Source organism: Triplophysa dalaica, chromosome 17 (assembly GCF_015846415.1).
Source record: "Triplophysa dalaica isolate WHDGS20190420 chromosome 17, ASM1584641v1, whole genome shotgun sequence".
Lineage (NCBI taxonomy): Eukaryota > Metazoa > Chordata > Actinopteri > Cypriniformes > Nemacheilidae > Triplophysa > Triplophysa dalaica.
This window is the reverse complement of record NC_079558.1, coordinates 4178993-4205789: the sequence shown is the minus strand read 5'-3', so window position 1 is coordinate 4205789 and position 26797 is coordinate 4178993. Positions and strand designations below refer to the sequence as shown.

General features: G+C 37.2%; 1 protein-coding gene across 3 annotated transcripts in view; it reads left to right on the top strand.

Moving 5' to 3' along the window:
* Window positions 1-267: 267 nt before the first annotated feature.
* Window positions 268-26797, top strand: part of ankfn1 (ankyrin repeat and fibronectin type III domain containing 1) — a 76605-nt gene continuing 50075 nt past the window's right edge. For 2 of the 3 annotated variants that reach the window (XM_056771434.1, XM_056771433.1), the window contains exons 1-5: window positions 269-1175; window positions 6766-6890; window positions 7395-7547; window positions 10138-10355; window positions 18637-18866. In XM_056771434.1, the coding sequence (XP_056627412.1) occupies window positions 1011-1175; window positions 6766-6890; window positions 7395-7547; window positions 10138-10355; window positions 18637-18866 (891 nt within the window). In that variant the 5' untranslated portion in view covers window positions 269-1010. Of the gene's footprint in view, window positions 1176-6765; window positions 6891-7394; window positions 7548-10137; window positions 10356-18636; window positions 18867-26797 lie in introns of all 3 variants that reach the window. The other variant, XM_056771435.1, reaches the window with a different exon arrangement.

The following is a 26797-nucleotide window of genomic DNA, read 5'->3' as shown; positions in this document are numbered from 1 at the left end:
TTCTTGACCACTATTGACATCTTCACAAAAGAAGATATTTTGAAGAATGCAGTAAAGTAAAGAGTTCTGGAGCACTTTTGATTAGCATTGGTGGTCAAGAATTGTTTGGTCACAGGCATTCTTCCAAATATCTTTCTCTGTGTTGATCACATCACTGAATGTTTTAAGAACTGTTCTAGACTCAAAAGTTATTTTAAATAAACTCACAATGATGACTTAAAATTTTTGTTCCAAATCTGCATACATTTCTTTGATCTGATGAACACAGAGAAAGACATTTGGAAGAATTCCTGTGACCAAACATTTCTTAGGAAAATTACAATACTAGTCAAAAGTGCCCCAGAACTGTTTACTTTCCTGCATTCTTCAAAATATCTTCTTTTGTGAAGATGTGAATAGTGGTCAAGAAATGTTTGGTGACAAGCATTCTTCCAAATATCTTTCTCTGTGTTCATCAGAACAAATAAATGTATGCAGATTTGGATCAAAATAGTGAGTAAATGATGACAGTATTTGAACTGTCCCTTTGACTCATCATTGTGACTAGTTTATTCAAAATAACTATCGATTCTAGTACAGTTCTTAAAACATTCATGTATTTTATATCACTATTTTTATATAAAATAAACCGTACATATGTAAGTCCAACATTTCTGCAGATGGAAATAGCTGAGATGGTATTTCACCACATCAACATGAAAGATGAAAAACTGTTTATGTGACATAATTGCAGTCCCTGGATTTTCCGGGATAACTAAATATTTCCTGTCTTATCTTACCACAGACAAGAAATCTCGACAGGACGACTTTACATAGAAACCCAGATTCGTAACGAACAGACTCGTGTGGCTATCAAAACATTACACTATGCGCTATAGTTTATACTTATTGAACAGAGATGAAACTTTGTATCGGAGCAGATGACACAAACGGACGTTCCTTCACTTCCTGATGGCGAACAGGGATCCCATTTGGTGAGTTTTGCTGAAATCTGCAGCGGTTTGTGCTAAATGCAATCGTTTAATTCGGACAAAAGCACGAGGGGTCCGCTACTGGGTGGAAGACACGTAACGGGAAGTTTCGAGTCCAGTTTCAGGGATTTACGGGAAGAGGCTGCAGATGTTGCGCTGAGGATCCGCCGCGGTTCGCTGAGTCCAGAACCGGAGAACAAAGAGGTACATTCCTCTCTTTATCTACACGTGTCCTTTGTCGCGAGCAACTCCGAACGATACAGTTGAATTCACCGCACAATTTACACCTCATGTAACTTAGTGTTGTCTTAAGGAAACTTTTGTGTTGAAACAGTGTAGGTGGGGTGTTATATGGAAGGAAGAGGCGTAATTAAATATGGATGCTTGAGCAGTACGAAGAGTACATTGTACATCTTTAAAGCCTACTTCGAATTGACATATCTTTGTTAAAGTTTAAACTATAGATTTTAAAGGGGTTAGATGTCAAATTGTTTAAATGAATAGTGATCATAGTCTGTGTGTATATGGTCCGTGTACGTTTTATCCATTTGATATCCTATTTGAAATAAATGAACGGAAACTGAAAAATTATTTGTTTTTTTATTTTTACCGAACCAAAAAATACATTTCGGCCCGATTTTTCGTTTGCCGTTTAATAAACGGATTTTGGACTCAGTATTGCATTCAGACATGTGGGCGGCGCTGTAACGCCCCTTTCACCCGATTGGTCAAATCGTACCTTTCTGTATAGTGATGACAAATAAAGTGGCTATAAAAACAAGCGCGCAATTTATGTTCCTCAATTATTAAAAAGAATAGGAGAATAACTTTGTCTGAGGCTAAAAGCAGTTTTAAATGTTGAAACTACTTTAAAATTAAATAATACAAAGCGCTTCAATAATCTAGATCGCTTCTACCTTTAAAACACAGGTTTATCTGTTGTCACAACCCACTGTCTGCCTGCTTCCATCACCGGACTACACTCCCATAATCCTTTGCACCCGTTTTACCTGATCCCCATCATCTGGACACTATTCCCATCACCTGTCTACCCCTTGTTATCCGTCTTATTTAAATGATTTGGTTTTGTTATTTGTCCGGTGTTGAATGTGTTTATGGTGTTGTGGGTTTTCATGTGTCTCTGTGGATTAAATTATACCAGTATCTGCTTGTCTTGAGTGTTCGCTGCACAGACCGTGACATCTGCATGTAAGTGTCTCTGTCGACACATAGGATACTGTACAGACTCGACTTTCACCTGAAAATTTAGATGTGCTTGTTCGGTCTGCATGAGTTTATTAAGAAATTGTTGCAAAATCTAAACGATAAAACTAATACAGTATTGATGATGGGAGAGTCTACCCGCTACGCAAAGTCTTCTTCAGCACATCCCAAAGATTCTCAATAGGGTCAAGGTGTGGGCTCTGTGGTGGCCAATGAGTGAAAATGATGTATATGTTTCCTGAACCACTCTTTCACAATTCAAGCCCGATGAATCCTGGCATTGTCATGTTGAAATATGCCCATGCCATCTTGGAGGAAAGAACCCATTGATGGCTTAACTTGATCATTCAGTCAACTGACCTCATTCTCTGGGAACATAACGTTGCTGAACCTAGACCTCAAATCCAATGGGAGGCTCTTACCTATTTGCTTAGTTGAATCCATGCAGTTGTTGACTGTTTTTGAACGGGCAGTGTATATAACTCTTCTTTATAAATGGGTTTCTCATTCGGTCTGCATGAGCTTATTCAGAAATTGTTACAAGACCAAAATGATAAAACCACATATTTACATTAACATTTAGTCATTTAGCAGACGCTTTTACCCAAAGCGCCTTACAGAGAGTCCAGGGAGCAATAAGCGATATGTCAAACAGGAGCAAGAATACAATAGGTACTGATACAAATAAGCCAAAGATAATTTGGATAATATCTACAGTACACATGGATGTCCAGTTCACAGCATATCTTCAATACTGTATGACAACAGAAGCCCTAGTTTAGGCACAACACGCTTAGCATTTCTATAAATCCGGTCTTTTACATATAATGATTCAACCACAAAACACACACACACACTGCTTCCTTAAGCTTAATCTCAAACATGTATGTACATTCTCAAAACCAGATAAAGCTCTTATTTTATACTGGAAACAAAGAGTTAATGCCTAAACTGAGAACTAAAACAAAAAACAAATGTTAAAACTAATGTTAATCAAACATACAGTGAGGGAAATAATTATTTGATCCCCTGCTGATTTAAGTTTGCCGGCTTACAAAGAAATGAAGGGTCCATCATTTTTTATGGTTGGTTTTTTTAACTGATAGAGACAGAATATCAACAACAAAAATTAGGGGAAAAATGTTATATAAAGGTTATAAATTGATTTGCATTTCTGTCAGTGAAATAAGTATTTGATCCCCTAGCAAAACCAAATTTTGTACTTTGCAATCACAGTGGTCAAACATTTCTGATAGTTGGTCACCAGGTTTGCACATGTGTCAGGATATATTTGAGTCCATTCCTCTGTCAAACTTTAAGGTTTCTTGGCTGTCGCTCAGTAAATTGGAGTTCAAGCTCATTCACAGATTTTCTATTGGACTAGGGTCTAGAGACTGGCTAGGACACTAATGTGCGTCTCCTTAAGCCAGTCTTTGGATGTCTTGGCAATATGTTACAGGGCACATCCACGACCCATCTTCAGTGATCTAGTTAAGGGGAGAAGGTTCTCGTCCAAGATTTTACGATACACTGGCCCGTCCCTCAGCCCCTCAATGCAGTGAAGTCATCCTGTACCTATAGCAGAGAAAAAGCCCTAAAGCAAAATGTTTCCAACACTGGGCTTCGCTGTAGGGATGGTGTTCTTGGGGTCATAGTCAGCAATTCTCTCCCTCCAAAAACAGGAGTCAACTTTGGTCTCTCAGCACTTTTTACAAACCTTTTCTGAATCATCTTGATGTTCATTGTCAAACTTCAGGTGAGCCAGGCGGGCCTTCTTGGGCAGGAGGACCTTGCGGGTGCTTCAGGATTTCAATCTATTGTGGCATAGCATGTCACCTATGGTTTGCTTGATAATGGTGGTCCCAACTGTCTTGAGATCATGAACAAGCTTCTTCCGTGTAGTTCTGGGCTGATCTGTAACCTTTCTCATGATCATCTTCACTCCATTGGGGTAATCTTGCAGGGAGCTCCAGACCAGGGGCAGTTGATAGTTATTTACTATTCTCTCACTCTCACCAAGCTTCTGTAGCCTTCAATGTTTGTGCAGGTCTACAATCTTGTCCCTGACATCCTTTGAAACCAATTTGGTCATGACCATAGAGGTGGAGAGGTTGAAATGGGAGAGGATCCTGCCTGTTGGCAGGCCTCTTTTATAAACATAACAAGCTGATTTTGGAGTACTTTCTTAAAGTGACAGGACTAATCTGTGGGTCATGTAGGCACATAACCAATCTTTGGGGCCAGAATTCTTGCTTGTTGGTAGGGGATCAAATACTTATTTCACTGACTGAAATGCAAATCAATTTATAACCTTTATATAATTTTTTCCACTGATATTTTTGTTGATTTTCAGGTTCTATCAGTTAAAATAAACCTACCATAAGCATTATAGACACTGCATTTCTTTGGAAGCAGGCAAACTTACAAAATCAGTATGGGGATCAAATAATTATTTCCCTCACTGTACATACATACATGCATACTGTACATATAATTTACTCAGATCACAATAATTATTTGGCAGAAGAATATTGATTGAATTATTTCGTATTGGAATATAACTGATCAATAATTTATTTATTTATAATGACTACACAAAAGGATGTTATTGAAGTATATAGTTGGAGCTAAGGAATCCACCCCTTAACATGCTTTTCATAGATGGCATGAACTATTTCTCCTTAAAGAATGTTCCCAATCATCATAACAGAATGCTGTTTTAAGTTCAGCAATGTTCATAAACTTTTACTATAAAATTGTTGCTGTTGAAAGAAAATTATTTGTGATAAATTGACTCTCAAATTTCTAAAACATTTCAGGTCACATTTCGGACCGCATTAAGAATTATGGTCGTCATGGAATTTTTGGAGTTCGATCTAAATGATCTTTATCCAAGTTCGACCAGTTAAAAAAATATAGCAATGCAAGACAGAACATTCTATAGATCTCAGCCCAATTTTGCTAATGCATTACAACTTTATTAGGAGTTAGTCGATTAATCTCACAAAAAATAATAATAACTAGATAGAAAGTTTGAGAACAAACTTTTTGTTGGCTTGATAAAGTCTGGCCTGAAGAGTTTAAAATAAGTTGAAAGGTTTTAGGTTAAACATTTTCTAACATGATGGAAACAAATATTGTGAAAAAACAGCGCATCAATACAGAATAAGCCTTCATTTGTTATTCAACTCTACCACATGAATAACAGGAAAAAAATAACGGATTAACGTGATATAGAGCCTATTCATACAAATTTTTTATAACAATAAACATTCAAATAAGTGAAAACAGGAGTAGACTTTGAACTTGAGCTAGCGCATAAAGAGAGAGCGCATTTAGGCCACGCTCACACCGGGGAAACAATCCAACCGACTTTCTATTGCGGGAAAATTAATTATTTTCGACAGTTCATTTAACACGTGACCTTTTTTTGACAATGCATACACTTGACTATAACCCCCAACCTTAACTTTCTAAGTTTTAACTGAGCTGAAAACGTAACATTTAGACGTCTGTATTTTTTAATTATTTTTACTTTATTTCTATTCCTACTTGTAAACTAAGTTGACCAGATAAAATAAATGAAAAACGGGGACATTTCCTTGGTAAATGGTCAAAATATCCTTAAGATGTAATTTGTTATAATCAATCAATTAAAAACGGGGACAAAACATGTTTGTCTTTTTTTTGAGGCAAAGGATTATTATTGAGTTTTTGTAGTATTGCAATTAATTACAATAGTATAATATTGTTCGCAGATCAACTGATAATCAACTGAAAATAACTGGTTTTAATAAAGTTGATCAAAACTCCATGGAAAACTGTGCAAATAGCAAATTATCAAAAGATGTATTGCATCCATTAACACAATATTCAATAACACTACGAAAATATAACAAATATGAAAACATATGACAAACCAAACTTTACCATTTAACAGTCTCTAATTGTATTTTATCTTTCCTTTTTACAAACTGTATACAGTCACAACAACCAGTAATTTAATATTTGAACAACTTTTTTTGTTTGTGATTTTGGAAATGGACCTTTACATTAAACTTTTTATTTGCATTTCAAGTAATTCGTGTAGTTTACAGCCTCGTCTGCTGGTGTCATAACCAAGTATTCACTACATGGTTGCTCTTGTAAAGTGGTACTTCGCTGTTGATAGAGTTATTTAGTTTTTTTTTGGACGTGCTGTAAAATATGGGACATTTCCGGGACAGATCTAGTCGGGGACAGAACACCAAAAACCGGGACAGTCCCCGTTAAACCGGGACGTCTGGTCACCTTATTGTAAATCTACTTTTACGCTGTATGCTATGCTTATTGTAGGCTCTTAATGCAAAATGTATGTTTCTCCAATTTGAAAATCTCTTTAGATTGCTTAATGAATAAATGTAAAAAAATTTGGGGGGTAAATTGTCACAATGGGAATATGACATTTAGCTACGTAGACTTTTCACAACATTTAGACAATAAAAACAATGTGACAAATTGCCCCATACTGTTTTCAATCGTGTGAAAGAGTAGTGATATATGCCAGAATAATTTGACTGTTTTGTTCTAGCAATGGCTCAAGATGTCTTATGAAACGGAGAAAACATATCTGCTGGCTCCACAGGAATCTCGCACATCATGTGGATTCCACACGGCTAATGAGAAATATGAAATCCCAGGATTGGGGGAGGACAGGTAAGATCAATGAAAGAAGTGCCAGGACATTCACCGTATCTGTGCATCATGGAAACATGCTGTAAATGTGACATTTTATCCGTGCAAAGCAGAAACTTCCATCAACAAATTATTTCATCCAGTTCGTGAAAAATAAACGAACACAAAATAAGAATCTTGACATTTTGCTCATCCTCATTTATTTCCAAACCTATATGACCTGGATGCATTTTAATAGAATATCCTAGCTAGTGTTTTCTATATGTAAATGTAAGAAAATGGGGTTTCAGGTTTGGGAGAGAATCTGACTTCTATTTAATGAATTGTTCTTTTTTTGTTCTTTCCATGATTCTTTTATGCTTTTTTCTTCATTTTTGTCCTTGACTGCCCCATTCCCTGTTAACTTTTGTTAAAGATAAAAGATTCATATGGGTCTTTAACACTGTGAGATTGACTAACAATGACAGTATTTTAATTTTACTGTCAGCTTTTAATATAGCAAATCTTTACATTCCTCTGTACCAGTGTCTTGGAGATGCTGAGCTACTCCAAATTCACCGATCTAGAGACATGGTTGTGTATGCCCTCGACGCTTCTGCCCAGGAGCCGAGATTCGGTTTGCTCCCTGTTGCAGTTAAACCGTGACTGTGACGCTGGAGACACGGACAAAGAATCCAGGTAGTGTGTGTGTGAGAATCTAAAGAGAAGTTAATTCCTGTTTCTTTGTTCCAGACCAGTTTGATGGCTTTTTTTGTGTGGGCGTGTCAGTTAAGGGCATTTTCCATATCCACCCAGGTGTCTCACATTTGTGTGGGAAACAATTTCTTGGTTGATAGGCATGAAAAAATCATTTCTTTTTCTCTAAAGGTGTTGTGTGTTATTTTTCGGAGGATCGTTTGACAGAAATGCAATATAATATACATAACTATGTCTTCAGTGGTGCATAAAGACTTAACATAACGAAGCGTTATGTTTTATTACCTTAGAATGAGCTATTTCTATCTACATACACCATGTTGTTGCCCTAAATGGACAAACTGCTCCAAAGAGTGCGTTTCAAAAATATGTTTTCTCCTTTCAGCAAAGAAGCAAAACCTTGACAACTTAGTTCTGTGTCAACCACCGTAGTGCTTCGAAAGGGAGGGGGAGGGGTGGAGTTAGCCGTTGGTTGCAATTCTCAACCTCACCCCTAGATGCCACTAAATTTCATAAAATGGACCTATCAATGTCTACCAACTGATTTGTTATCACACATTCGGTTCGTAGCAGTTTTCACCATTTTAAATTTGAATCAGCAGTATACCTGTATGTACAGGATTGGGTTGGGTCGTTTTTAATAAAACTTTAGTTTTACAGGAAGTCATGTCTTCATTATAGTTAAGCATATCTCATTTTATTTGTTGGACCGCAATGATTTCATCGAACACTAGATGTCATTGTTTACTTACTGTCAGTGTTTGAAAAGCAAGTAGTGCAGTCTGAATGAACATTACTGTTAAGCCGTAAATCTTAATGTCACTATTGAATGCTATACATGGTTTATCTGACAAATAGGTCACTTTCAATGTTTGATCCGTCAGAAACATATTTAGAAATGTCTTGATAAACAGCAAACCTAAGGCCTTAAAAACGATACGAAGTGTTAAGACATGCAAAGCAGTTTGTTTTCGAGGAGATTTTCTACTGAGGCCAGTTTTGTACCGTCTTGTAGAGATTTTAATGGATCTTCAAATGACACTCAGCTCTCGGTATCTGATAGCTTTGATTACGCTTCCACTCATGCAACCCATTAACCATGCTTGTTTTCTTTATAAACTCCTTTGAATGTGTTTTAAAGCGAAGCTCTGTGTCGATGAAAGAGTCTTACACTGGCAGTGCCAGCCTGCCTCCCACATGTTCTGCTTTGGAGATTTTAATAGCCAATCAAAATCAATCATGTCTTCTCTCGGCTCTCTTATGTATCACTTTCAAACAAAAACTGAATCTTCTTTATACAGAACATCAAAAACGGTATGCTAGAAAGTATAAAACAAAATGCAATGCATAGGACGACTGTAAGACCATATTGTTTTAATCCTGCCTGGTGCAGAGAGGCGACATGCTGCCACAGTGTTCTCTTGAACTTTATGAAATCAACCTGCATTCATAAGTCACAGCAGAGGTATTTATTAAAAACAAAAAGCTGTGCTTCATGCTGTGGAGGAGTTATTAGATCGCCCATTGGAAACAAAAGCTCAGACTGGAAGCCTCTCCTAACCCGCTGCAGATAATCAAGTCTTACAAAGGCAACGCAGCCAACTCCACCATCAGATATGCGGTACACTTGACTCTTGACAGACCGATATGGCTTTTGTGTGCGCCAATGGCACACATTAGCCGAAGGTGCTGTTTAATATTAATGCAGAGCACTGAATGCTCAGTAGGGCTGCTGTTTATTTTTATTTTTTTACCAGGGGCCTTCTTTTCCCCCTTCGCGATTACGTTGTTGATTTGACTATGAAAAGGCTTTAGCTACGGGAAGTCGTGGGCAAAACCGTGGCATAGAACTCCGGGTAACAAGTGCATTATGGTTTGATGAGCTGCTCATGGCTGAGTCGGAAACGCAGGGCAATCTTTTTCCAGTTTGTTTTATGTAACAAGAAAGGAATATATGGGGGCATCATGTTTGTAGTGGAAAGAATCTTTGAGTTTTTGTTTAGAAAAGCAAAAAGCGGATCCTACAGGAGAGAATCATGGAAAAGCCAAAGTTACACCCTTCCAGATTCAAGGTACTGTACTGATTCTACGTAAAAAAACGCTTTTTGTTATACAAATTTGAATTTTTGATGGTTTTGTTGTCTTTAAATGTGTATTGAATATTAATACATGTAGATTCTAGTACTAGAATAAAATACTATACATATAGATAATATAATCGAAATACAGTGTTTAAAATCTTACCAAATCCTTTCCGAAACGTGAAATGAAACGATCAAATGACCCACATAATATTGTCCATACCTCCCGATGTCTATAATATAATGCTTTAAAACATACCCCAGATTTGTACCCACATATTTTCCACATCTTTAATTCCCTCTTTTTCCTCACGGCTGATCTGAAAGCTATAATCCTCCACGTTGATTGCAATGGAAAACTGTGCGTTTATCACCGCTGGTATGACACGCTGTGCGGTACGGGGGAAACTCAATTGTGATCATGAAAACATCACTCTATGACAGCTAATTATAGTGGAGTGACAGAAGAAATAAAATCTCTTGTTCCGCAGGCCCCTGGAGAATGAGTCCATCCATCTGAGGAAAACCCACCTCTCGCCACCCTCCCCGATCCTGCCAGTTTCAGCTTCCCCTCCGTCCACGGAGCCCCCGCGGACCACCTCAACTCCTCTGCCCAAGCCCACCGGAGACTCCTGTCAAGGCGGCGTTAGCGTGAGGAAACGGCGGCGCCTGGCAGCCAGCCCTGGAGGACTGCACTGGGACGCATCAGGTATGCCAATCATAAACTGTGCCACCATTTATTATACATATCACCTTTCTCCAAAAGAACTCTTTTGTGTGTGTGTGATGTGTGTGCTTTGAAACTCTATTCAAGGAAATTAAAGATGTGTAGTATTGCACTGACTGAGATTATGTGCTTAATGTTGTGGAGATCTGTGGGATGAATTTCTCTCTCGAATCGTCTCTACCTGTTATAACGTTTTGCCAGCGGTGTTTGTTTTTATTTGCTTGACATCTTGATCACCTGGTATATTCGAATTTCATCACGCAGTTTGCACATGAGTTTGACGTAGTGATTTGTCTATGAGGTCAGAGGGTCTCTGCAAAATTAATGACTCGAGTAATTTGTCTAATTGTCTTTGCTGGGAATGAAACGTTCACTATATTTGTAGCAGGTAGCAGTCGTACATGCGATAATGCTTTAAAATAAATATTAATTTGTTTAATTTGCCGCACATTTTTAATTTGTTGAAAAAACAGTTATCGAGCAAATGCATAAAACATCAGTGATCAAAACTCTCTCATTATTTTACCCAGATTTCACAACGGTAAGTGTTTAGAAATGATTTAAGTTGAGCTGAAGGGTCAGGTTTTGTGCAAAATGTCATTTTAGTATGTAAAGAAGCTTGCAATTTTATGTTTTAAAAAGAAATGGCAATAGAAAGGGAAACGTTATGGATTGCAGCTCTAAACAGTATTATGCTATTTCTTATAATAGCATTCATGTTTTAATAGCCTTCTCCCAACAAAACATTTTTAAATATAAAAAAAATACATGGACAACATAATTGAAACCAATTGCTTTCAACAAACAAAAGAGCAATTTTGTAAAGCTTGGTTTGAACATCACAGCATGTGCCATTTGCTTTATTTGAGTTTGTTTGAACCAACCACATGCAGTTGTGGAGTCCATGCTGTTCTGCTGTCAATCTGCAGAGGTGACCCTGTCATTACTGTACAGCTTGTACATGGAAATGACTCATAATTGTGGGTTTATTCATGGCACGGCCCCGCAGGCGACGTTCATTAGTGCTATCACAATAGCAGTGGTGAACCTTATGGACAGACTAATGACTAATTCATTTTACAAGTTGTCAAGATCTTTTTTTTCTACTGGCAAATTAAGGGCAGATGAATAAAAAGACATTTTATGTTTATTTCTTTCTTCATAACCCCATCTACCCTTTAGAGGAGGAGAGGACTATTATCAGTATCTTTTGGGGTGGTACAGAAGGACAGGAAACGACTTTTGTTAACATCATAAACTGCTCTGCCTATCCTTGGTATGTAAACAGTTGAGGGTTTTACTGTGAGCCCAAAATGACAAGTCGTCTTGTTGTTTATTCACGTCGTTCCAAACAAGTATATACATGACTTTGTTTTCATCATAGATAAATAGGGGTGTAACAGTCATGAAACTGGTTTAACGATACAAGAGCATCACAATATTTAGTGAAAGCGAAATTCGAATGATTTTCAAGGCCTTATTTCAAATGAAATGAGATTTACAAAAAAAAATAAAGGTAAATCGTACATTCTGTATGTACATAATAATTCAATATAGTCCTGCCACCAAAAAAGTGACTCCTCTCTTAATTTTATTTAATGTTATTACATTTTTTATTTTATTAAAATAAAATTGAGAGAATTAAGAATGCAATACCCTATGAAAAACGACTTACAACAGTGACATTTTTAACATAATAGTAAAAAATCGACATAACTCTTAGATATTGTATAGTCTACTAAATCATTTTTATGTTTTTTTTGTATCTTGAAACTGACAGATCGTGAGAGGGCTGTGTTAAGTATAGCGTACTACTTTTACTATTTCATCAGTATTTAGTTTTAACTCTATATGCAGTTATCAAAGCTGTAAAAATTGTAATTAAAAATGCTAAATTGGACTTCATAAACTGTAAAACCAGAATGTTCTTTCACATTCATTTAAAAAAAACTGATTCTCGAGTATAGGACTAAGGACTAAACAATACAATAGTGCTTAAGGATCAAATAATACAATCTTTTAAATAAAGCTTAAAGGCAAAACCATCATCAAATTATTCAAAGATTAGCAAAACATTGCTTCTAGCCTTGCCGTTGCGAGCATGTATAGCAATAGATTCTCCCACACTTTAGTTTGGTTTGTTATGATGACACTGTTTTTCATGCCTAGATTCACCTCTGGGGCTACAAGTGAAAGAAATGAAAAGGAAAAGTGGTGTTGATGTGACGCCCCTTTAGGCATTCTGGGATTCTTTCCACAGCAGTGCTCTGCAAACATATCGATGTCGGCAGTGGTGCCACAATCAATATTTTATCCAAAGAGCCCCAATGGATGCTGGGTCTTAGTTTTCTCTAATGACACCCGTGTGTGTACTTGAACGAGTGTTGCTGGATGATTGGTTATCGTGCTGGTTTCTCTGTTATTACCTGGGATGTGAGAGTCAGATTTAATGTGCTGAATGATACAATCGATATTAGGTATCGTCTCTGTAGAGGGAGTAGTCGCTAAATGACACGAGCCAGATAATACGGGATTAAAGGGTTATCTGAGTGTAAACAGTCACTCTTTCCCTTGTTTGTTCATTCAGAAAGTTCATTTGTTTTCTTTTTGGCATCACCATTACTTTAGTATAAAAGATTCTGTAAGAATGTTTTAAAAGTTTTTTAAAAAAAAAATAGAAGTAATATAATAATACATACAATACAACAATATTGTTTTTAATTATAATTAAATCATATTAAATGTAAAATATAAGAATAAATACTTTATAATAATAACATATCTCTTTTTTCAATACAAGCATCATAAAAAGTATGTAAATACATTAAAATTGTTCTTAGACAAATATTATTTATGCTTAGACTTAAAATGCAACATTAAATTATATATTCAGTATAGAAAATAAGAGACATAGTTTGTCGCCCAAGGCTTTATTACTAATAAATGCATTTAATGTCAAAATTACTATAAATTCCAATTCATATGAATTATTTCAAATACATTTTTACTTCAAAAGATACTTGTTAGACCAAGGAATGTTTAGTGAGCTGTCTAATACCTGATTTAGTGCCTCAGTGGTCCACTAGAGGTCACTATTTCACTAGTTCTAGCACAAAAATGAAGAAGGAGCTCAGATTTTCTTAAATAGATGGTAGCGAAAGGTGCCGCTTTTAGTTTTTAATCGGCCCAGCTCAATTAAATGCTTTCTATTCTAGTACTTTAGGATCACAAGCCTGCTCACTCACTGACCAAAACCTTTGTTTCTCTTCCATTATGTCAGTAGTCATTCAAACTGTGTAGTTGGTGTTAACCTAACAGCGGTGTTTCAGCATCATGTCAGATGATGTACGATTAGTTCGATAAATTAGGCTTGCGAACAGGATTAAATTATAATCTTTATTGATGGTTTATGTAAGCAAACCATAGTAATGCTTCAGTGAATTATCTTCTTAAAGTAATAAATCTCTGAACTCATTATTACGTTTGAATATTAAGGCTGCAGATGTTTTGGAAATAGAGATTTTGACTCCCACTTGACTCCCATTCAAACAGAGCAACCTCCTAAACATTTTGCTAAGCCTAAAAAAAAGCTCATCATTTAAAGTCATCATTTATTAACCCTCATGGTGTTCAAAACATGTAGATGACTTCCTTCTGTGGAGCACAAAAGAAGATATTTAGAGCAAGTCTCAACAGTTGTGTGTCCATACAATAGAATTCAATCAGGGCCAATGTTGTTTGGTTACCAGCACTTAAAACATATTTTTTATGTTCTGCAGATGAAAGAAAGTCATACATGTATGGCATTAGATTGAGTTCATGATTAAATAATTGTTATTTTGCGGTGAACAATCCCTTTATAGGATTTTGAGGCTTATCTCTCACTGGCCTTTGATAAACCCTTTGATATGTTCTTCTTCAACTTCCTGTTTTCTGTAGAAATAGCTTAACGTGTGAAACAAACTTAATTTAAGTACATTTCAAGTGGTCTATAATGATGTGGTCTTTGTACCATGTTATGAATCTAAGCAAACCATACTTCTTAGTGATACCAGTGCACATTGTAACTAATACATTGCTACACTTTTGTATAGTTTTTTCAATGAATAAACACACCAGTGACCCTACTGCCAGTAGCTCTTTACCCTTGCTCCTAAAGATGATGAAGATGAAATCCAAATGGTTGTCATGGAAACTGGGGATCATTAGTGCCAGCTGTGGTTTGTTGTTGAATCTTCTCACGTTCTTTAATTTAGTTGGACTTGGTGTTAAATTACTCATATCAAACACTTTACCCTCGGTTGAGTTTTTAAGACACATGCAACGCTCCATCAAATCGCCAGCTTCCTTGAATCCACACACGGTAGGGGGGGACAGACAAAACAGGTAATTTGACAAATTGGATTATTCCAACAATTTGATCACTTATTTGACTTGTGGGGTCGTTGGTGAAGAAATGAATGTGAGTTTTAATCTCATTAGCTTTGTGTGTACGGCCCTGGAGGAAAACGGAAGCTTATATTCGAACAGACATCTGTAGGAGGGTTTAGAAATAGAGTCACCGCAGGTGATGTGATGTAACAGCCCTACAGAAAACACAGCGCTGCTCAGTTAGGAATCTTCGCCGACATCAAATTGCAAAATTATATTTTATCGATAGTCCTTCTCTGTCTCTACTACATGCTGAGGATGATGGGAGAACGTTTTGAGACAAACACATTTGGTTTGTCCGTAATTTATCAATGTTACCTACAAAGCGAAATATTTATTGTCATTTATAAACAACTAAGAGAGGAGTAAATAATGCATTAAAAAAATACTGACATTATCACTTTGATAAATAGAAAGATTTGACGTTCGAAATGTTAAAAATTTTCAATATCACACTGTACTAGATAAGCAGGTCGCTCGTGAAATATAAATACGGTTTTATAGAAATGCTTTGAACGCATCAAACCAGATGGTATGAGTAGATCTGCGCTCAGAATGTGAAAATAATGCCGTGCTGCGCTAGCCAGAGCACCACAGGAATTTCTCATTAGGAAACACTGAAGGAACTCGATATAGCTCGATAGGACATACATGACACACTGCACACATCAGTTTATGTTTCGTTCTCTCTGCTACAGTCATTGTTGCCATAGCGATGAGCTTACAAAGTTACAGCGTCCAAAGTGAGATTACATAATGTTTTAGGCTGTTGCATGCAGCCGACTCGTGACACCTGGGCGACTAATGGAAATCAATGAATGGCAAAATGTGCAGACGTTTTTATTGGCTTTGGTTGTAAATTTGTCAATGGAACACACAGGACTAAAATAACACGCTTTTAAAGGAAAATAGGTTGTGCTTATTTTCTGAAATATCAGATTGAATTCCACTTGTCATTTGTTTCAAGATTATTCTAACAAATTGGTTTAATTTGAGCTTGGTTATCCAGATTTTTCTCAGAGCAACGCTAACCTTTGTTGCAGATGTAAAACTGCAGATCGTAGCTGTCAAACAGTTTTCCTAAATGCTTATTTGAGGTGTGCCTCAGTGGAGATTCTCTTCGGTCTCTCAGGCATGACAATGACTGCTAGCTTCTCATGCAATTTTTATTGGTAAGTGGATGAGACACAGCCATGCTAGGAGTATTTTAGTGGATTAGACTCAACTGCCCACCAGGTGATGGATAGAGAAACCAAACACCCTACAGAACCCAGCTAACATAAATTGTCGGGGTGTGTGTATACATTTTAAACCTTAGAAACAAAGAATTTAAAGTATCTTCACTTTGGACAGTTTTAAACTGAATAGTTGGATCGTTTTCATGCAGCAGTGCACAGACTGATCAGCTCATGACTGTAAGCAATGCACTGGTATATATCGGCCAATAATCGGTATCGGTTTTAAAAGTTTTTTCACATTATCGGCTATCTGCCGACAGTTTAAAAACAACTAATGAACAGGGCTGAATTATCCAGTCGATCGAAAGACGACAAGAAAATGCAATGAATTTGTGCTCTGTATAAAGAAAATGTAAAGAAACATCACCAGTTTGATGTTGAATATTATTAGACATGACATGAATACATCACATTCAAAAAGGTAATCTTCACAATCTGATATCATGCCGAATTATCGGCATAGGTGGAGGAATTAGTATTGGTGCATCTCTACTTTCTGAGGTGTTTTGCTGACCCTTACAGATTTGGCATATTATGGGTTGCAGAAATGTTTATTTAATTATTTTTTACTTTGTTGACACCTTTTCAAATAACACTCATGGATCGTCAAAAGCATGAACAAATCCAAGCAGCATTTGGGTAGCAGAAAGTGTCTGACTTGACAGTTCTGGTTTAAATCCTCCATAGCCAGCCTGAGAGTTTCGAGGTGCACCTGAAATTCATTAGGTTTCATTTATTTAGTAAGCAAAAATGGTGTTATACGGGTAAGTGAGATGTTTACTTTGTAGTTAGCCTGAGGTGTACTGTATTTGCACACCTGTTATGGACATCATAGGTGAAAGTTATGACATTGACAGCAAAATTAGCCAACGGTAGACCATGATGCATTGCATCTTGTCACGTGATGCTCTGTTTGTGTTTCTTTGTGATAGTCAGACCTCGAGTGTTGCTGCATTCCTCTGTTATTGGTAGTGTTGTTGGACAGTGTTACATGAGACAACATTTTCTTGCGTTCTCAGCCCTCCTCCCATATTAGAACCAAGTGCCCATGACAATAACAATCTTCATGTTTATATTATGTCGGGATTCATGTCTTGATGTTTGTAAATGAGTACATTTTCCAGAGGTTCAACCAACATCTGTTATTCATTGATGTGGTACAATAGATGGTAATTAATTTTTACTCTCATTATGTAGAGCTGCGCTCATAACGTAAACAATTGTTAGAGAGCCGTCGGGGATCTTTAATCAGTCGAATTCAAATGAGAATTTAGGGGAAGCTTTAAAATCATTTGAACACAAAAAGAAATCGCCTACTGCTATACTACAGCACTGAATATAGTAGGCCAAAATGTCATGAATAGTATGTACGAAACTCAGTATGTAAAAAAAAAGTAGGCGAGAAATACCCGGATGCTCTACTACTTCTGCCGAGATGCGTGAGTGTGGATCGGATGGACACTTTTCTATCCCATGATGCTACGGGAGCTTAGCAACGTTCAAATTTCAAAAGTTAATCAAATAAATATAGCAGAAAACTTTAGGGTGGTCGTCCGTTTTTAATGTAAGTGCCACTAAATGAATTTCTCGTGACTAAATTATGTTTTTATAAACGGTTACGTTTAGGTTGTTGTTAAAACGTCAAAGGTGAAAGGTCATACAGGTCACATGACCATAAAACATGGCTGACGCGGTGTGTCCACAATGTATTCAACCAACTTATACTATGTAGAATGACTGATTTAACGGCCGTTAGGTACTTATTTAAATTCAGTACGTACTGTCACAGTATGCGATTTCGGATGCAGCAACAGTGAAAACTGGTCATTAAAACGGGTAGTGGTTACAATTGCCTAATTACAAATTTTACTTTGAGGGTTTTTTTACTTACCAAACTGACCGTTCCTGAAAGTTATCAATACCACAGTTTATCTTATATTGTATAACTACCCAACAGCATTGTAGTTATACCATTAGTCTTGTTTTCCAGTGAAAACTGCAAGACCTTCTTAAAGCAAAATTCATTTTACTAGGAACCAAAATTGTTAAAGATGATAAGACTTGTTTGTAGGGAATATGTCTTAAAGGAATTTCGCTATTATTGTTGTGCTGAACACAAATGAAGATATTTTAATATAAGTTTGTAACTAAGCCGTTTTGGGTCACCATTGACTTCCATAGTAGTCTTTTGTCCTACTTAAGGAGTCAATGGTGACCCAAAACGACTTAGTTATAAACTTTCATTAAAATATCTTCATTTGTGTTATACAGGTATACAGGTTTCTAACAACTGGAGGGTGAGCAAATGATGACAAAATGTAATTTTTTCCCACTCAGTTCTTACGATTGCCAAATAGTTGTTTTTTGCTGTAAGCATAAACCACACTCAAATGCTAATAGATTTATGCTTGTTGTGTCTTGTTGTGAGATGTTTTATTCATTTTAGTGAAAAACTGACAAAAATATTTGTCTAAAGAATTTGTTTTTTCGTTAACTTGTGTGGTTTCGGTGTTGTCCTCTGTGTGCCTATTCTCTGCCGTGTTCTTTATGCCAGGTGTCAGTTGTCACCTCAGGTGTCTGTTTCTCCCTTTCAGGGTCAGTACTGCGTGACCATGACCGAGGGGAGACGTCTTCACTTTCGGAAGTGAAGCGCTTTCCTAGGACTGTACATTCAGAGAGACCCGTTCCCGAGCTGTGGAGGGATAGAGCTGCTCTTAGGAAGACCATATCTGTCGATGACTGTCTTCTGCAGCAGACGCCTAGAGAACATCACAGACTCCTCAGCCGACTGGAGAGAGGCAAGAAGAAACTCAGGAACATCCATGTGAGTTACAGCGATGTGTCGTATTGCTTTAGTGATGAGATATGAAGAGAGAACGTAAAAGCATTGTTTAAAGTAAAGTACAGTGTTTGCTGTTTTCCTTGCATGCAAATATTTTTGTGGGTAAAGACAGCTCTGAGCGCACATCATTGTGGGCGGATTTTGATGTTCCTCACAGTGTTTTGACAGTTTCACAGCTGCTGTGCTTTTCCCGTGAGGTTCTTTATAGACCTTAAGTTATGTAAGTGTTTAAATAAGAAGCATATATGCCCAGAATTCATATCGGGGTTTGAACATTGCCTTCTATTCGGTTAACACTCATCTGTCATCCTACACCAGTGAGTCAGAGCTTTGAGGACGCCTGAATAGGTGCTTCCTTGTAACCTTATGTCGGTAACATGAACATGAATTCAATCTGCATACATTTGCCTCAGTTGAGAAGGCACTGCTGGGCAGAGCTGAAAAAAAGTTGCTTATATAAATGTACTGTACATGTGTAGGTCGTAGATGAAATTTGTTTGTGATGTGAGGTGTTCCTATTTGTTGCCCTCAGATAACCATGAGCATAATGAGGTCTGCACTTTTGTACTTTTATATGGGCACTTTAGGTAGCTATTTTACGGATTACTTTTTCAAACATTAAGATGTCAAACTTAACATTTTTAACCTTGTGTCGATAGTGTACATTCTCAAACTCTGGTTGGTTGATGTTGAGGGTGGGAACACCAGGTATTACTATGAATTATATTTGTGTCTGAATATTCATCTATAATATTTTTGAGGAATAGTCAATATCTAAAAATTCATACATTTACATTACATTTACATTTAGTCATTTGGCAGACGCTTTTATCCAAAGCGACTTACAGTGCACTTATCACAGGGACAATCCCCCTGGAGCAACATGGAGTAAAGTGTTTTGCTCAAGGACACACTGGTGGTGGCTGCTGGGATCGAACCAGCAACCTTTTGATTTACCAGTTCAGTGGTATCTCTATGAGATAATAAAAAGAAGTGAACAATATCATGATGTAGCATGCTTAGCATTTCATGCAGAAAATCATAAATAGGTGGGTTCATCGGACGCACCCGCCGCGCCTGAAGTTAACTTCCGGTCTGTGTTTGGCTATTAAAATAACTAGGTATATTTATATTATTTAAAAAATAATTAGTTTATTGTATAATAATTCTATTAAACAATTTGTTGAATTGTATTGCATATAAATTGTATAAAATTAAAAAATTGGTTAATAGGTTGTGTCACTATGTCGCATTTAAGTTTAGCCAAGGAACGTTTTTCCACTGTTTACCCAACATATTACTGAGTAGACGTACTTTTAACTTGCTAGTTGCTAGAAAAACGTTGGTAGCCAAACAACTCTGGTCCCATTGACTTTTATTGTATGCTCACAAAATCGCTGAGACATTTCTCAAAATATCTGCTTTTGTGTTCCATTGAATAAAGAGCTATGTACATGTTTTAAACAACATGAGAGTGAATAAATGATGACAAAATGTTTATTTTTTGATGAACTATCCATTTCAGTGTGAGAGATGTATCGTAAATAGTGACTTTCAATATGTAAGCAAGTAGGAGCTTGTAAAGAGTCTCTATGTGACACCGTCAGTTACAAACATTACAAACTCCACTACCTGGAGATAACGTATGCTATTTTTTCATATCCACACGTTGAAAGTCTTCTCTAGTGACTATCATGAGCTGTGATGTCAGGCTGCGTGCAGGTCAGGCTGAATCCACTCTTTAAAGGGCAAATCAATAATAATAATCTACTGGTTTAATATTCTGTTGTAATATATAGTCAAATATTTACAATTGTGCAGAATACACATTGCTAAACAATGTCAGCAATGTTAAATATCAACATGGTGTGTGGCACTCTGAATGAGTTGATGTGTGCTCAAACCGTGAAAATAATGTCGTGCTGCGCTACCCAAAACTCACCAGGAATCTCTCTCAAAGGAAGCTGTAAAAGAACCTGATACGCCACAATTGACATATGACACACGCTAGACACTTGAGTTCAGGTTTCATCTTTTTCCCTCAGACACTGTCAACATCGTTTCCATAGCGATGAATGAGCGACCAATTACAGTCTTCCCAATTTTGAGTCAGATTTTGTATGTTTTGAGTGTGAAGAAACATCATGCTAGGTTGTGTTGACACCTAAATCATCATTGAAGGCGTAGTATATCTAGGTTGTCATCATTAATAGAAAACACAAGTCCAGTAATTGGTTTGTTCTTGTGGAAAATTGATTGCGAATGTTTTCTAGTGTTGTCAGTTCCGCAGTTCGGCTTTCGCATCTTCCTCGGCGAGTTAATTTAGAACTCTCAGGAGATGTCATTAAACAAGTGGTGCCGGAATAATGTACAATATTATCGTCTGTGTGCACTCCAGTTTATGTAATAAGTTTCGAGATTGTTTTCACAAACAAGGTTTATACATAATTGAACGTGGTTATCAAAATAAATAAAAAAATTCAGAGGAAAGGAAGAACGGATTGAAACCATTAATGTTATTTCACAGCTGTCTCGGAAGAGCCTCGAATGTCTGAGTTTCAATTTTTATTATTTTGGGGGATTTGTATGTAGACCTAAGTAAATCTGTTCTGTGAAATTGTATTATAATGCTTCAGCTGAGGATCTGAATTCTGGTTGATTGCAGTTACTTGAAAATGTATTTAATGATTCGTTTAGGGCTCGATTTAATAATAAAAACTTAACGTGATATTAAAGAAATTTGGAAGAATGCTTAAAATCAGACAGGTTATGCCCCCTGTTGACTCCCATAGGAGGAAAAATTACTTTATCATTTTTTTTGTTCTGTTGAACACAAAAGAAGACATTTTTAAGAATTTAGGACAGCAAACAGTTCTGGGGCACCTTAGACTACCATTGTATTTTTCCTACTATGGTAGTCAATGGGAGGCAAAATATGTCTGGTTATAAGCATTCTTCCAAATATCTGTCTCTGTGTTCATAAGAACAAAGAAATGTATACAGATTTGGAACAACAGAATTTCTATTTTAGGGTGAAGTATCACTTTAAAAAACGAGGCTATACTTGTTGTGAATTTTCATTTGTGAACATTTTTGTTCATCGTGATAAAAACATGATGTCTGTTTTTTGTATTATGTTGCAGTCTTTCTGTTTCATGACAATGATTACCAGACTGCAAGTTCTGAACAAACATAATAGGAGCAGTAGGTCCAGACAGGCTAACTAAAGTGTAGGATTCAAGGCCGTGTGGATTTAAAATCTGCATATGATATAAAAACTGAAAGGGAATTTACAATTCAGCTGGAGATCATTTTCTGGTCTAGCGAAAACCTTTATCCGTACATTCTTATCTCTATGCTGTCAATTGTTCCCAAAATTTACTCATTGGCAAAACGTTTTTTTGTAACACAGGACAAATTTTGTGTCACCCACAAACGTGCGCATAATATGGCAGAGCATTTGAATTCTCGCACCATTTCTAAAGAGAAGATTTCCGAGAAGTGACGTGTCTAGTCCGCAACCTAGGTTCTGTTATTTTTAATTCCCAGAATGCTTCTGGATGAGTTGTCAGACTTTATAGCCCTGTGTCCGGAGAAAACACAGTTACGCAGATATTCCAGAATTTTTCCTGCCACCAGCTCAGGCATGACCGAATGGAAAATGTCAGCGGAGAGCTCTTTTGTTATGGCGAATAGTAAAACCTTTAAAATAGAAATGTTGCAGAAAATTGAATCTGCAAGGCTGTTATAGTGTGCAGCACTTTCTACGTAATGGTGTTGCCAGGTAATGTCAATCACTCCCTGTAGGCTGCGAATGTCTGTAGGACCGAAAAACGAATTGTATTTTTGTCCATCGTGAAAGAAAGCCATGCGTTTCAATGTCCAACTGCCTTGGGCGTTGATTGAAAATAAATAAATAAATACAGTTAGTAAGTGTTAATACAATCATGTGTATCTACTTTTTAGCAAATAATTTTTGTTATTTGCAAGCTTTTCACCCAAGTAATATTCATGAGCCTGAGAAGGTTTATGATGCATCCCCCATGCAGCAAAGAAAAATCAGCCATAGAATTCAGCTTAAAAGCCACAGAGGGATGCACCAATTTATTGCCCTCGGTTAAACACGTTACCATGGCGCTTGGTTAGCGCTGGTCTGAGAGTCAGGTCTTTTAGCTCAAGGTGCATAATCCATTGAATGTGATGTGATAGGATGGTCGAAGCATATAAGAAATCTTACCAACAGCTGGCTCTGAGGAATTGTTTCATCTTGCTTTTTTATAGCTTCGAGCTTTACTCTGTAATAAACTTCATACAACGCCATGATTTTGATCAACGGGTCTGCTGTAATTGTCGCAGAGCATCTTTTTGTTTTTAGATGGCTTTAAAATGTCCATCCAGACATTCTGAACCACCTCCTTTACAAATTGTCTAATAGATTTCAATGGGAGCTAATAGCGTAGCCTGTCAATGTCCTCAATCATGCATTAAATGATCATTTCACGGAGCGCAATTTGTATTCCCCCGCTGAGTTTTTTACATTTTCACCATATTAATGAAAAATGTACTGTACATTTTCTTCCAGCCCCTCCCTCTAGCTCCTGCCGTCCGTGCGCTCCAAGCCAACGCAAGCTCTGCATTCCTTATAGGACTTTTCTCAGGGATGTTTACCTCGAGACGTCTGTCAGACATTCTGTCCTCACTCCTCAGCGGTGCGGCGGTCTCTGGCAGCGCCTGCTGGATTGCTGCATGTCTATCACTGTAATCAGATGGCCTGACTCATTACAAGGTCCACTTAGACAAAAGCCGCCAAAAGAAAACTCGCCTTTTCTTTTCTTTTAGCAGTGGTCTGGATCAACTTGGGAAAGTTTTGGTGCCCTCCGCAGAGGGTTTGCTTCATAAAAAGACCATGAGAGGGCAAGCTTGCCTTCTCTTTACATTACCGGAGCTGAAGACTAGCCTGAGGGGATGCGCGTGGGTTGAAGCGCTTCAGAACCGCGTTGCACCCAGACTTCGTAATAGTTTGGATAACAATGAGCAGCAGCCTAGTTTGAATCTTTGTTTTCAGATGTTTGCGATTGTCTTGTCTGTGTGGGTGGAAACAATTTTGCAGCACATTAGGAATGAAAAGAACAAGCCATCTTATCAAGTTATGGAGAGCAAAATCAGGAGCAGCAAATTTCATTTAGAGACATAGAGATATAGAGTATAACAAAGTAGTGATGTATAAAGTAAAAGGTATATGAGTAAATGTATGATTTAAATGATTTAAAGACAACTGATCAGATCGGATAATTGATGCTTTTACATGAGGAACAAGCTAATAATTCACCCCCAAAAAAATCATTTTTGTTGCTCCAAACCGGTATGAGTTTCTTTCTTTTGCAGAACACGGAGGATATTTTAAAGAACGTTGGTCATCAAACAAGATTGGCCCCATTGACTTCCAGTGTATAGACATAAAACCATTGAGACACTTCACAGTTTCATATTTTGACCTAGTGTGTCTGGTTCAGTCAGTTTGCTTTGTGGTTTATCACTTACATTTTGTTTTTAAATTTACTGTGTTTTTCTGTAGAAAAGTTATATACATTTTGGTGACTGAAAATGATCAGTCAAAGAAATGTTGACCAAACACTTATTGACCTCATTTATGTTCATGGTGCATTTAAAATAGTTAATATCTCATCACTTTTCAATATATAACAATGAATTAAGCAAAATTTGCATTGCAACATGAAGCAAATTACATACAGCATTTTATGAAACTTCCAGTGTATGAAATTTAGCGGCATCTATTGGTGAGGTTTCGAATTGCAACCAACGGCTCACTCTGCCCCTCCCGTTCAAAGCACTACGGAGGCTGACACAGAACAGCTTCTTTGTCGAAGGAGATAACCAATGTATGAAACGCGCTCTGTATGTTTGTCCGTTTAGGGCTACTGTAGAAACAACAATCGGGAATTCCATGTAAGAGTACCCACGGTGTATGTCGATAATATGGCGACGGAAACCGGAAGTAGGGAAAAACACTTTCCTGTCGCACTGCTGCCATAGCCATTCATTCATTCACCTTGTTTTCTAACAGGCATTCATTTTATTTACCGAAAGCAACAGTAGCATATGTTGTCCGATTTGTTCATGGTTTACTGGGAGATGTAAAAATAGGGAAAACAACAATTACAAAAACATTGTTTTTCGAGCGATTTATTTATTATCAAGGTCTGATATATGTTAGACAAATCATAATAAAGTGAGCGCAACATGCCTAACTGCTTCTCATCTCCGCTACTGTTCTGTGAAGTGAACAGAACTGAACTAGAGCTTTGACCTGACAAGCATTTACCCTACTTCCGGTTTGTACACATCACTCTGTGAAATAGGTCTATAGCTCATTCTAAGATAATAAAAACATAACGCTTCATTGTGTAAGGTCTTTAAACAACTGTATTATAATGCATTTCTGTCAATAGATCCTCAAAAACAATTACAAACAGCACCCATAAGCCAGTTGACACTTTTCTCCTGCTATATATCATCTTTAAAGTGGTATCACACTTGCACACCACATTATCGCAAAGTTTCTATGATTCACCTCGATAACACAAGAATTGCCAATAATCACCAGAGAGGAAATGCTCGTGTTTATCACACCAGGTCTGCACAACAGCACCCTTTTGAATAATGAAACGGCAAAATTTGCTAATGTGTCACAAAACGCTTGCACCATATGAAAGCCGGTTGTCACCTAGACAGATGAAATGGTTGTGCTGGCCATGAATTTTAGCAGTCACTTAATAATGCTGCCACAGGACCTGGGAGCTGCCAGGACCGGGCTGCCAGGGGCATCGCCACAGCCCCCTCTTCCTCCCAGACCAGAAGCGAGATCTGGGCTATGAATGCTAGCATTGCTCCCCTAATTGGGCCTGGGAGAGGTTTAACAACCATGCTACAGTTTACTCTACTGACAAATAGAAAAATAAAGGCCTTGTTCAAATTAGCACAGTGAAGTGAGAAGTTCTAGAAGCCCTTGACTGTCTCGGCTGTCAGCTCGGACCTGCCCAGCTTAATCTACAGAAAGAGGTTATTTGAGTTCATTTCAAGCTGTTCGCTTCAGTCATTATATCCAGAGCTGAAAACAGACCCTTGAGTATGATCCCTTAAGCTCTTACGAAAAGGGTCAAGGCTTTTTAGCGCAGTTCAAGGGGCAGATAAGATAAACCGGGCGTCCGTAATGACCCACCAGCGGCAGAGCGGTTTATGTGCACTCATGTTCACTATAAATCTTAAAGGAATGGTTCACCCAGAAGTGATCATTTTGTCATCCCTCGTTCACCCTCATGTCATTCCGAACCAGTATTTGAATTTTCTTCGGTGGAGTAAAAGAAGACATTGGAGAAATGTCTCAGTGGTTTTATCGTCATACAATGGAAGTCAATGGGGTCCAATTTACTTAAATGATGTTGAGGAATAACGTTTAAAGGGATAGTTCACACAAACAAAAATAATTATGTCATCATTTACTCATCCTCTTGTCTTTGCAAACCTGTATGATTTTTATTCTTCTGCAGAACACAAAAAGATATTTTTAAATTTATCGGTAACGGAAAAAGGGCGGTACCCGTTCACTTCTATTGCATGGACACAAAACCAAGTCGATTGGTACAGCCGGTTAATAACATTGTTCAAAATATCTTCTTTTGTGTTCATACGGTTTGAAATGACAAGAGGGTTAATGAATGATAGAATTTTCATTTTTGGACTATCCCTGACTATCCTTTAAATGCCTGAAATATGGCTAATATATGAAAATTGTTGAAATATTCCACATTTGCATATCGCAATGGTTTGCAATTTCTGAATACTTCAAAAGTCAAATAGCAAGATCATCAGAAGTAACGTGAAAACAGTTATTG